The following is a 13,050-nucleotide window of genomic DNA, read 5'->3' on the forward strand; positions in this document are numbered from 1 at the left end:
GCAGCACTCACAGCTTCTGGTGGGGATGGAGGCCCATCCATCGCATGATACTCCCACCAGGTGGCTGGCTGGACAAGGTCTATGACTGCAGACTTCTGCAATGAGCCCTTGCGCATGGTCCACAGCCAAGGAATGCACTACAATGATTAGGCTAGGTGAGATGGAAGGGAGAGAAGTCCTTTCCCTTCCCCCCCCCCTAAAAAAAAAATACATCTTTTTGAAACTTAAAAAATAGTTTGCATAAGCACGACGTCCGTGTTGATATATTTTACCATAATTAAATTCCTTTTTTTCAGAGGGTCTAGAGCTAAAATAGTAGCTTTATTTAAAAGCTCAGAAAAGTAAGGCCTTCCTAAAGTACGTGTTGTATTTGGTGGGAGCGGGAAGAAAGCTGCATGTGCAACCACAGCTCAATGTTTATTTATTTATTTACTTGTTTTTTTAATATTTGTCATCCACCTATATCAGAACATGCCGTGCCAGGCGAATTACAGGTCAGTTTTAGTAAGATTATATTTGGACAGTTTTTAATGGGATTATATTTAAGTGATATAGGATGGCATCAGCGAAGTCACTCGAAAACAAAATGGCTTTCTCCATGTTGTCATGATTTTACATGAAACTATTACATCGCAAGCTATCAATGGAAAATGCTTTTTAGTTTGATTGCATGGATATTTTGTTATGGCCTCTCCCATCTCCCTTGGTTAGAAAAAAAAAAAAAAAAAGCTGCCGTCTCTCAGATCAAACCCCATTCTGCTGCCTTCACTGAAGGCACTGCTAGGATGTGGAGCAGGTAGCAAGAGAACTGCACAAGCAGTTCCTGTTAAAAGGGTGAAGAAGCAACTTCTGCCCTTACATTTGTTGTTGTGTCATTGTGATACTTAACAGCAGTTGTACCATCAAAAGCTTATTTTCAATATTGCAACTGAAATTTGGAATAAATAAAATGATTTGTTCCTGGTATTCTCTCTCATTTTTTATTAATCTGCCATCATTTCTGAGGTAGGAAAGAATAAATAATTTTAGCCGTTCGAACAGGCGAGTTGACATTTTGAGCAATGCATGTAGCACTGTCAAGATAGAGATGCACCTTTATACTTGCCTGAAGGGATAATCTTCTTCTCTTTGTCTCCTTGACAGGGAGGCGGTGAGGAGATTATCCTTCCAGGCAATGTGAATGTTTCTGTCATGGCCCTTGGAAGGATAATGATAGTAACAGTGATACATATACATCTATGTATGTACATGTGTATCTATATAATGATATAGAGAGAGTTCATTTCTTCCAAACTGGATCCCAATGTGCTTTATGGATTTAGTAATATTTCAGAGATCTTTAGTTGAAGAAGAGTTCCCTGACCTATACTTACACATGCCTCACAAACACCATCTTTTGGAAGTGTGTGGTGTGCATGCCACATACATGACTTTCCCTAGCAATTTAGACAAGGAAGGAAAATCTCTATTTTAAATAAACTGAAGGAAGGGATGGCATGACCGACCATGAACAATCAAAGGAAGGGCAAAAGTTAACGTCGTTCCACCCTTCCTTTATTGCTCTCTCCCCCTATGACAACTGCCACCTCTTGTCAAATCCGCCCCCGGCTCCCCTTCCCCAGCATCTGGAGGGTAGCACATTTTCATTCGCCTAAAATTACAAAGAACCTCACCCTGACTCTGACTGGTTGAAAGAAACAACCTGTGAGCAAAAACAATGATTGCTTTTGCCAACTCAGAGGAAGTCTTTGACCAAAGAAGGAAGCGCTGGTGACCCTATTTTAAAAACATACGTAATGTCATCACTGGGGTGGATGGCCTAGAACGTTTCTTGCCCAAGGCCTATATAACTGCTTCCAACAGGGAAAGATGAGAAGAAACATTTTTATACTTGCTACCCAATTAGTTGGGTAAATAAATTTGAATTTATTAAAATGTTTGACCTCTTCACAAAAGTTTGAAAGTAGAACATACATAAAATGAACCTATCTAAACACTCCCAGAGAATGCATATGGGCAGAGACCTTCTGATAAGTAATTGGAGCCACAGTTACAATTGCATTTGTCTTTGATTATCGATACGTCGCTTCAGCTGATATCTCCTGGTTAAATGTTTGCTTGGACAAATATGTCTCCAAGGCTTTTTGGAAGGTATCATGATGAGTATCATGACAACATGAGTTCCAGAAGGGCAACCCCTACAACAGAAAATGCTCTGTCCTTTGTTCCATCCAAGTGAGCAAGTCTAATAGAAGGAACCTCAAGCAAGCATTTCTCTTCAGACCGCACGGAACAAGATGGTTTGGAGACGAGGCCCTGATTTATTTGGAGGAAGATGGATTTATAGGCACTGAAGAGGAGAAAACTCTTGACAAGTCAAACAAAAGGTGTTTTGATCAAAGACAAAGGATACAGAGTGACAGAACAGGAATTATAAATTACATCCAAGATATCTTTCTGTTTTTCAACATTTGTTTGCAAAAATGTGCTTGTTACAATGGAAAATATGTTTTTCTTATCTAGCCCCTGCCTTGCAGTGACAGGAATAGACTTTTGCCAGCTAATCTATTCATTTATTTACTTAAATTTCTTATATTCCGCCTATTTGGAAAACCAGTCTACTCATGCATACTAAGTAAAGTCTGGACATTTTTACCGAGCAATGCACATTTTCCAGGGTTATGGTTGGTGGAGGCCTGATAGGCCTAAAATGTGATAGGAATTCTTATTGGTCATAATTCATCACAAAAGTTAAACTAATGATTTTTGGCAATTTCTATGGCATTTCTCTGGTTTGTGAGATATCCCATGAAACTGAGATTTTCTTTGCAGTTTCCTATGATGTTTATATAACCCTTGGTTAATAAATCGGTATGTTCTAGTCACCCTGATAACAATTTTAGTAGCTGATTAACTAAGGGTTTTCCCATAGGCACAAAATAGGAGAAAAGCCTTAATGAATCCGACCCTTGATTTGGTATGAACTAGGTGACTGGCACATGCTTTGAGTTGTCACAAGGGAGAATGTGTGTGAGCTGATGGCTGTACAGGTGGAAGCAGGAAAGCAGACATGCTAAGAGGGATTAGGGGAAGGGAAAACAAGGAAGGAATGGGAACTGAGGGAGAGATCAGGTGGGGACCGGGGTTCTGGGAGTGGGAGAGCAGGGCAAGATTTGGGACTGGGGCACTGGAATGTGGGAGAAGTCAAGGGAAGAATAGACTGGGAAGGTGGAAGATCATGGGGAGAATGTTACTGGAGGGGTGGGAGAGCAGAGGAGAACAGGGCTGTCACTTGGGGACTAGGGAGAGAGAGAGCAGGTGAAGAACATGGACTCACATACTAGGTAATAGGAGAGTGGGAAAACAGGGACTCAGAGATTAGAGGAAGAATGGGGACTTTGTGACCATGGGATAAGAGCAGGAACTCAGTGACTGGGATCTGGGGACTCGGGAGGGCAGGGAATCTGAGATGAAGGGGGAGCAGAACAAGGAGATGCTGAGAGCAGGGACAAAGACTGAGCAGTCATTTGGGCAGATAACAGGAACTTGGCAGTTGGGTGAGTATGAGGGGGCTGTATTACATGAGATGAGGAAAGTATGAATGAGGGTGTGAATGATCTGGAGTACTGGAGAGAGAGTATGAGAGGCACTGGAAAAGTAATTGGGTGTTGTGAAGGTGAGAGAATGTGGGAAAGGAGCTCAGAAGGCAGTGAAACAGGAGCAATAGAAGGCTTGGTAGGAGGCAAGAGACAGAACAAGGGGCCAAGGAGGAAAAGCTTCACAAGGAAGGGAGCTGGAGCTGAGAGAGGCAGAGAAAGGTAGATGAGAGTTGGCTTGGGTATGAGTACAGAAGGTAAAAATGGGGGACTAACGAATGGGTGAAAGACATAAAAAGAATAAGAGTTTGGAGAAGCATGGAAGATTGAGGGAATGAGAAGGGGTGGGAGATAGAAAGCTGGTAGGTAGGTAACAGGTGAAAAGAGGGAGAATGAAGGATTAGAGAGGGAAGAGGAGGGTTGAAAGTTATGTCTGAAATTAGAGGGCGGAGAAGAGAGGAATCAAAAATAAAGATATAAGGGAATGATCAGTGTCAGAGACAGAGATGTAGGAAAGGAAATTGAGAAAACAGGAGGAGAGAGAAGAAATGGAAAATGGGAAGGAGATTCTGGAAAAGAAATTCGGAGAAGATCAAAAAGAGATCAGTACCAAATTAACTGCCCACACAAAAGTAGAAAATATAATTTTTTATTTTCAGTTTAACAAGAAAGGAATGTGTCAAGCTTTGGGAATGTGCATTTATTCTTATGTCTTTATATGTTCCAATTCTATTTCTGTTTCTCTTTCTCCCATGTTGCACTATGGTTTCCATTTTGGTTTTTGTCTATATGTTTCTGAATCTAATTTGTGGTCCTTATTTCATATTAGGTAAGGGTCAGCCTGTGTTGTGCTTGTATGACTGCATTGAGGGATTCTGTTAGCATGTACTGTCTATGTAGGGATCTATAGTTTGTTCTGTTTATCCAGTAGGAGGTATATTGGTGATCTAGGGCCTGGAGTAGTAATTGTAGTGCTTCCCACTCATAAGTAAGGTTGTTGTTGTTGTTACAGTATGGACGTTTGCTTCAAAGTTTCTGAGTATGTTTTTAGCAAGGTTTTGTAGGTCATAACAATGCGCCTGGTAGTGGAGAGTTTTTTGCTGTCAGAGAAATCTAGACCCTATTTAGTTTAATATAGTCAAAAACACCCTAATTCAATAGAAGATAAAAAGGCATGATATTATGGTTTAAGGCACACATACAACTTTTTCATTCTCTACTGCTTATCCAAATAAGATAATTTTTGTTTTAGAATATGTTGGGATGGGTTATGCATTTTGTAATTGCTGTAGAGATTTTTTTTTATAACAAATGGTATATTAAATTGAAAGAATGAATGAATAGATAAATAAATAATGAGTTGGCTAAAGATTATGGTTTACATCCTTACAGACCTATGGGTCACAATTTTGGGATCAGAGTCATTCTTATATCTACTTATAGATTATAAATAATATTGTTACATTTTAAGTTAAAACATTTAAGAGAGCCTCCAAGCTCATAGGTGCCAAATTGCCTGGCTATGGCTCTGTTGAAAGGTGATTGAGGCTACTGGGGAAAAAAGCCTGGCCTGCCATGCTCTTCGGAGTCTGGGTTTCAACCATGGCTCCTCCATGCAGGTCACCCATCCTTTTTGGAAGCCTGATATTGTTATACCACTGCTGTTTAGGGTGGTAACCTGTGTGGCTTACCCCAGTGCTTTCTTGGAAGCAAGATGTAATCTTACCATTGCTGTTTAGGATTGTTTGATATGTTTTCACTATTATGAATTCTTCCACAATGTTTTGCCATCCCAGATATTGTCAACTGTTTTTTAGGCAGTGCTTTTCTTTCTATAATTCTGTGATGTTTGTGCTTCTTTTAACCTAGACACAACAAGCCCTGTCCCACAGGAAAGCCAAACACTGGGATGCGGGCAATGCAAAACCAATTAAAATTACCCCAGTGAAGAATCACTAAGATGCCACACTCAGGAACAATTCCATGCAAGTACAGGGTGGCCCATGGGAAAAGCAGCCAGCCTCCAATACCAGTGCCATGCAGGCAGGCTGCTTTTCCATGGGCCACCCTGTATAAAAGAAAAACCTTAATTCAAAATATGAATCCCATAAAAAGTAGTCACTTTTTGCAAGAGATTGAAGGAATACCACTTGAATATAAAACATATTTATTTAATTTAACACCTGTAGCCAGCTCTGATCCACAAATCTCAGCAGGTGACAGAAGTACATACATAATCAAAAAAACAACATATAAGACGGAGATGGTGACTGCTGGCCCTTGAGTTCCACAGCTAGGTCTGACTGCTAAGATTTTGACTGACCAATCGTGGCACATACATGCAAACATTTCAACGAAGACCCAAGTTCATTTACATGGTTTGGCTAGCCTAAAAACCAGACCTTGCTGTGGCACTCAAGGATAGAAGTTTGCTATCCATGGCATGGGGGATAGTCAGGCCCTCTCCTCTTGTTCTGACTCTATGGGACTCATGGACTTTGAATAAAGATTAAGGGGGTAATTTTCTACAGGATTTATGCACGTAAAAGTAGCATATATATCGCAGCAATTTTCAAAAGCCTATTTATGCACTTAAAGTACACTTACGTATGTAAAAGCCTACTGACAATTCAATAGCATATATTATAGCAATTTTCAAAAGTCCACTTACATGCATAAAGTGCATTTACATGCATGAAACCCAATTTTAAGGGCACAATTCCTTTTGAAAGCTATCCTCCCCCCCCCCCCCTTCCCCACCGTGATTTTACTCTTGCCTGTGCTCCCTAGGGAGAGCAACATGTTGTTGCTTCAGACATCCCTTAATCCATTTCTGGAAACAGCATGCACCCAAATTGTATTCTGACTTTTGAGGACTGCTACTATGTGCTCTCCCAAATTTTAGATTTTTTTTTTCACTGCGACCAAACCATATTTCCTTTAGATTTTTCCATGTCATAATTACATTTCCATATGTGATAAATGCATTATCCCAGTGGTTCTCCACTCCATTTCTTGTAGGTCACAAGTAGGTTCAGTTTTCAAGGTGGCCAAAATAAGCACAGTAACTTCTTTTTTGATGAAATGCATGTAAACATGGTTTATACATATTCACTGAGAATACCCTGAAAACCAGACCTCTTTGGGAACCGTGAGAATCAGAGCTGAGAACTGACGGTGTGTAGTGTCTCCACATAAGGTCCCTTATTCCTAGTTTTTCCAATCCTCCATTACCATCTCCGCACTGTTCCCAGTCCTCAATAATAACCCTGCCCATTGCTGCCTGATCTTTCACATTCATTAGCTATATAAACATGAAATAATACTGAAAGGTCATGGATTTGTATTGTTTTTCTGTTGATTATAATGGTCTTCCACAAAAAAAAGGAGGGAAAAAGCAGTAGCACTCCCTCTTCCCTCTACTCTTTGAGTCACTTTAGTCTTTTATTACAAATATTGCATTTATATTCCACAGACCCCAAACCCCAGTACTCTCCAATTCCTGGGAGAACACAGAAGCCAACCAGTTGAGAGAGATGGTCTCCAAATTCTCTTCCACCACACCCTTCCGTTACCTGGATGTAATAGCTACGCTTGGAATGGGAGGTTTTGGACGTGTCGAGCTGGTACAAGCAATATGATCCCTTCTTTTATTTGGTGTTGTGAATACTGATGGTATTTTATGAATAATCGTAATAAAAATTGCTAATTTCAGCCATTTCCTAATGACCCAACAGGGATTTGCTGTAATTTACATGAATAACATACTCCAACATATATAGACCTGTATAGTACATGCAAGTGAAATACAGCCAGCCATATGGCAAGAGCACGTTTCTTCTCTTTGCCATTTCAGGTGAAGCTTAAGAATGAAGACATGACCTTTGCCCTTAAGTGCATTAAGAAGAAGCACATTGTGGAAACACACCAACAGGAACATGTCTACTGGGAAAAGAATATCCTCCAGCAGATCAACTCACCATTCATCATCAGGTGACAGCGTATTCTCTAAGTGCACTACACCAAGTCCTGTAGAAGAACTGATATGTCCAACATGCCACCCATAAGACATAGAAGTGTAGGGCTGAAGTATTGACACACAAAATACTTAATTTAATCTATAACTAAAGAATGGTATAGTTCATTGAACAGCTTAACAGTTACAGTTACAGCTTAACAGCTTAACAGCTTAACAGCTACGGTGGTGCCATAGGTTACTGTGAAAGAGGATCCCCTGCTTTGGTTCACACATGGCCAGATTTCCAAATGACTGCGTAATGTTGCACTTTGCAGACCAATGGCATACATGTATTCAATGGCAAACCTGTCCTCAGAGACCTCCAGCTGGTCAGGTTTTCTAGATATACAAAATTAATATGAATGAGACATATTTACATACAAAACAGATGCTATATGCAAATACAACTCATAATTATTCATAATGGGGTAGATTTTATAAATCTACACCCGCGCGTACTTTTGTTCGCGCACCAGGCGCAAACAAAAGTACACGGGATTTTATAAGATACGCACGTAGCCACGCGTATCTTATAAAATCCGGGGTCAGCGCACGCAAGGGGGTGCACATTTGTGTACCTTGCGTGCCGAGCCCTGCGCGCGCTGCCCGTTCCCTCTGAGGCCGCTCCAAAATTGGAGCGGCCTCGGAGGGAACTTTCCTTCCACCCCCTCACACCTTCCCCTCCCTTCCCCTACCTAACCCACTCCCCCGGCCCTATCTAAACCCCCCCTCTACCTGTGGGGTAGATTATCAGAGGGTTACGCATGAACGTTACGCTCGTAACCCCCGAAAACCTACCCCAAATCCCCCCTGCATGCGCCGAGCCTATCTTGCATAGGCTTCCGGCGCGCTCAAAGCCCCGGGACGTAAGTAAGTCCCGGGGCTTTCCTGGGGGGCGAGTCAGGGGGCGTGTCACAGCCAGTGCGTCATCGGGGGCCGTGTCGGGGGGCGTGTCGCGGCCGGCGCGTCATCCGGGGGCGGGGCTGCGGGCATGGTTCCAGCCCGGGGGTGTTCCTGGGGCGCGGCCGCGGCCTCCGGACCAGCCCCCGGACCGGAACATGGCGCGCCGGCAGCCGGCCCGGCGCACGCAAGTTATGCCTGCCTCGAGCAGGCGTAGCTTTTGCGACAAAGGTAGGGGGGAGTTTAGATAGGGCCGAGGGGCATGTCGCAGCTGGCATGTCATCAGGGGGCGGGGCTGTGGGCGTGGTTCCGGCCCGGGGGCGTTCCAGGGGCGCGGCCGTGGCCTCCGGACCAGCCCCCGGACCAGAACATGGCGCGCCGGCAGCTGGCCCGGCGTGTGCAAGTTACGCCTGCCTCGAGCAGGCATAGCTTTCGCGACAAAGGTAGGGGGGAGTTTAGATAGGGCCGGGTGGGGGGGGGTTAGGTAGGGGAAGGGAGGGGAAGGTGGGGTGAAGCGGGAGGAAAGTTCTCTCCAAGGCCACCCCAATTTCGGAGTGGCCTCGGAGGGAACGGAGGCAGACTGCGCGGCTCGGTGCTTGCAGGCTGCCGATTTTGGGCAGCCTTGCGCGCGCCGACTTACAAATTTTTTTATACCATATTTATACCATATTTGGGTTTTAGTTAACTAAGATATGTAAAAAGGGGCATCAGGATATAATCCCTTCAATGAGCATAATCTAAAAGGTTAAGAAAAAAAAATAGCTTCATAATAAAAGGTGCATTCCTCCTAATTCCTAAAATATTAGAAATGGCATATGTTAAGACCACAAAGGAAAGAAAGAAGATCTAGAAAAACTGGAAGCATTAGAGCCAGAAAATGAATAAACAGTTAATATTTTGAAGATTCTAGCTGGTACTGTTGGAGTACCATAGGGTGGACACTGTAAATACAATCACTGTAATCCTATATACATATAGAAACAAAGAAACATGACTGCAGAAAAAGACCCTATGGCCCATCTAGTCTGTCTGTCTGTCAATTCATCTAGCCTAACAATTCCCATCACTCCCTCAGAGATCCCCAGTATTTATTCAAGAAAGGATGGGATAAATAGGGATCTCTGAGGAAGTGCTGGAAATTGTAAGGCTTGATAAATTGATGGATGGGCAGACTGGGTCATATGGTCTTTTTCTGCCTTCATGTTTCAGTGTTTCTAATATGTCAAATATATACTGTAAAAGAATGGGATATGTCCAATTTAACAAAAACCTTAGGCCTGGATTCTCTAAGGTCTGTGACCTTAGAGAATCCGGCGGTATCGGGGGCAGGGGGGCGAAGCGGGGGCGGTTCTGCGATAGCCGGCAGCGATCGCACCTCTGCAGTGCGATCGCTGCCGGCTTTCGCGCCAAATAACTACATCATAAAAGGTGTACTTATTCGGTGCGAAACTGGCGGCGATAAGGAGTCTTACCTTTTGCCACCAGCGATGTGTCCGCAGCATCAGCCCCAGTGCCACCCTGACTCCTCCTCTTCTAGGGCTGACTCCACCCCAAGCTAGCTATCGCACGCGAAAAGGGACTTTTCGCGTGTGATAGCATTAGAGAATGATCCCCTTAAATAGGTGTCATATATTAGTGCACAATTTGTGCTATCAGGAATGACTAGCACTTTTGCTCAGACGGTATAATCATTCATCTACAGTCTCAATATAATTTATTGTTAAATAATTGTATTCTTTTCCAAAATATCAAAGAAAGATCCCCATGACTTAACCATGGATCATAAAACTTGTCATAGCAAAAACAAGAAAATTTGTTCAGAGTCCAAAAAATTGATAATATCAATTCAAAAAGACCTAAAGAAGGTACATATCTATGTAAATCATTTATTGAGTCACAGTTATTCTGAAACTTGCATCAGGAAACACTGGCCCAGGGGATGATGAAAACAAGCCTGGTAAACAAAAGCTGACAGTAAGAGCAACACTCCAAAGTCCCGAACATTGACATTTCAGCATGAACCGCCTGCTGCAGGGGAACCTCTCCAAATGATTTACCACATCTTGGACACCTCACAAAGAAGCAACAAAATCTCCTTTGCTTGCAGAGATCTGTCTGGGAATGGAGCATAAATGAAATAGTCTTTAAATGTTGCTAGGAAGAGGGGATCACATTGGCATCAGTCTGATTGGAAGTGGCTATACTAGTAACATCCAGTCTATTGACCAACATCTAAATACTCAAAACCAGCACCACTTTTAAACTCCATGTTGTATGTCATGAAAAGAAGGACCGTGGTTCAGCTGCCATTTTAAAATAGCTTGCAACAATATACATAAAATTGACATTGAAAACATTTTAAAGAAACAGTTCAATCAAGTTCATTAAGACCATTCGGAAAAACCGTACGAAGACCATTCGGAAAAACCGTACGAAGACCATTCGTTATGTCTTCCACCTCACAGATTTGAGAGCAATATCGATCACCAAGAACATCATTTATTTATTTACAGTTTCTTATAGTCCGCATATTCCTAACAAACTTGTCTAGTGCAGAATACATAAATTACAATCATAAAATATCACTTACAAGAATGTTAGATCCACTAAGCTGTATTGTGTAGTGAAACAATGCAATTAGGGCTTCTAACGAGACATTTGAGGCAACTCCAGTTCTCAGTAAGAAGAGTATACACAGGCTGTATCATCTTCCCTATCTACAGCAAATCACACAGGCATTAAAATAACATAGACTACTCCTGCAGTTGTACAAATACTAGAACATTTGAAGCCAATTGATCAACCGTTGACAAGGGAAAATGAAGAATCCACAAATGATTCAGCACACATTGAATATTGTCCACATGGTCTATGTCCAAGATATGTATCAGGCACTGGAGCTGAGGGCCGCCTAGCATCTTTTAAAGATCTAAAAATGTATACCCTAGAGGAGAGGAGAGACAGGTGGATATGATGCAGACATTTTAATACCTGAAAGGAATTAATATAATGCACAAGAGGCAAACCTTTTTCAATGGAAAGTAAGTTCTGGAACTAGGGGGCATGATATGAAGTTCCAAGGAAGTAGACCCTGGACCAGCATCAGAAAATATTTTTTCACGGAAAGGGTAGTGGATACCGGGAAAGCCTTCCCAGTGGAGGTGGTGGAGAAAGCAAACGAAACCAGGATTGTAAAAAGGCATGGAATAAACACAAAGGATTCCTAGTATGGTGATAAAGCACTGTGGTAACCTGCACACAGAGGCAGCTACAAACCTAAACAGAAGGCGTGGGAGTAGCCTGCACAGAGCAGCAATTACAACACTGAAAAGTCTTGCTGGGCAGAATGGATGGGCCATTAGTATCTTTTCCTGCCATCATATACTATATTACTAAACAAAAATTGTTTAACACTAAATTCTATTAGGAATATAGGATAATGATTAAACCATCTGGGTAAAAGTACTGGTCACTCCTAATAGCGCAAATTGTGCACTATCGTATGACACCTATTGAAGTTTTTGTAGGGATGTAAAGCAAGCCCCAAAATTTTTGGTTCTGTTCCTTTTTTTTATTTAAGGGGTTCTTTTATTTTTTCAGTTCATTTAATATTTTTTTTCAGTTCCATTTGTTTGCTGATCTGAAAAAAAAAAAATTAAACTCTAAAAAAAACAAACCCCAAACCATTCTTGAGTTTAAAAAAAAAAGTGCCTCCCGCTGCCCTCCACGTACCTTTACACTCAGCCAGAAATGAATCAAGGGCCTGGACCTGCCTAGCTGAGACTCCCAGACTCAGCAGGGCCTTCCCTGGACACTAAAATTAAAGCAAGATCAGGGTCCAAGCCAGCTGGGCCTCCCTGGGCCCCTCCCACCCCCCCTTAAAATCTGTCAAGAATGGAGAGCCTTTTTCCGGACCCGGCAGAAAAAAATGTAGAAAAGCACAGTCTACATGAAGGATGGCACTGAAGTGACATCACTTTGGCACCTGCCTCTTGTTCGGCCGGCGCCATTTTCTTATAAGACGCACGGCATAGTGTGGGGAGGGAGCATGGAAAAATTCTTGCACAATGGAATGGGTTACAGGTTGTGATACCAAAATAAGAACTAACAAAACTTGATAAAGTCCAAGAGCTTTCAGGGTTACACAGATCCTTTTGTATGTGATCTTGAAAGCTCCAGTAGAAAATCATCTCCAACTAATTTTTATTTCGCTATCAACATGGATGAAGTGTTTTCTCCAAGATCTCTGCACAGTTGTTTCAGAAATAAAAGGGAGATTTAAGAACTGAATTCTGAAAATACATTTTATTTCCTTTTCTTATGCGGTACCTAACGCTGCTGGTATGAAATTGCTTCTGTCTTACAGACTCTTCAGGACTTTCCGAGATGCAAAGTATGTGTACATGCTGCTGGAGGTGTGCCTGGGAGGAGAGCTCTGGAGTGTCCTGCGAGACATGTGAGTCGTTCTGCGCATCATGTGCCAGAGTTGGAAAAAATGAGACACTTAGGACAAAGGGCAAGGGGTAGGGAGATTTC

The 13,050-nt window shown here is 42.3% G+C and overlaps 1 protein-coding gene across 1 annotated transcript in view; it reads left to right on the forward strand.

Moving 5' to 3' along the window:
• LOC115095435 (cGMP-dependent protein kinase 2-like) overlaps positions 1-13,050 on the forward strand; it is a 169,411-nt gene that overhangs the window by 118,142 nt on the left and 38,219 nt on the right. Inside the window, 3 exon segments of the mRNA XM_029609064.1 lie at positions 7,072-7,222; positions 7,453-7,589; positions 12,881-12,970. Of these exon segments, the coding sequence (XP_029464924.1) occupies positions 7,072-7,222; positions 7,453-7,589; positions 12,881-12,970 (378 nt within the window).

The sequence above is a fragment of the Rhinatrema bivittatum genome, chromosome 7, assembly GCF_901001135.1.
Source record: "Rhinatrema bivittatum chromosome 7, aRhiBiv1.1, whole genome shotgun sequence".
Lineage (NCBI taxonomy): Eukaryota > Metazoa > Chordata > Amphibia > Gymnophiona > Rhinatrematidae > Rhinatrema > Rhinatrema bivittatum.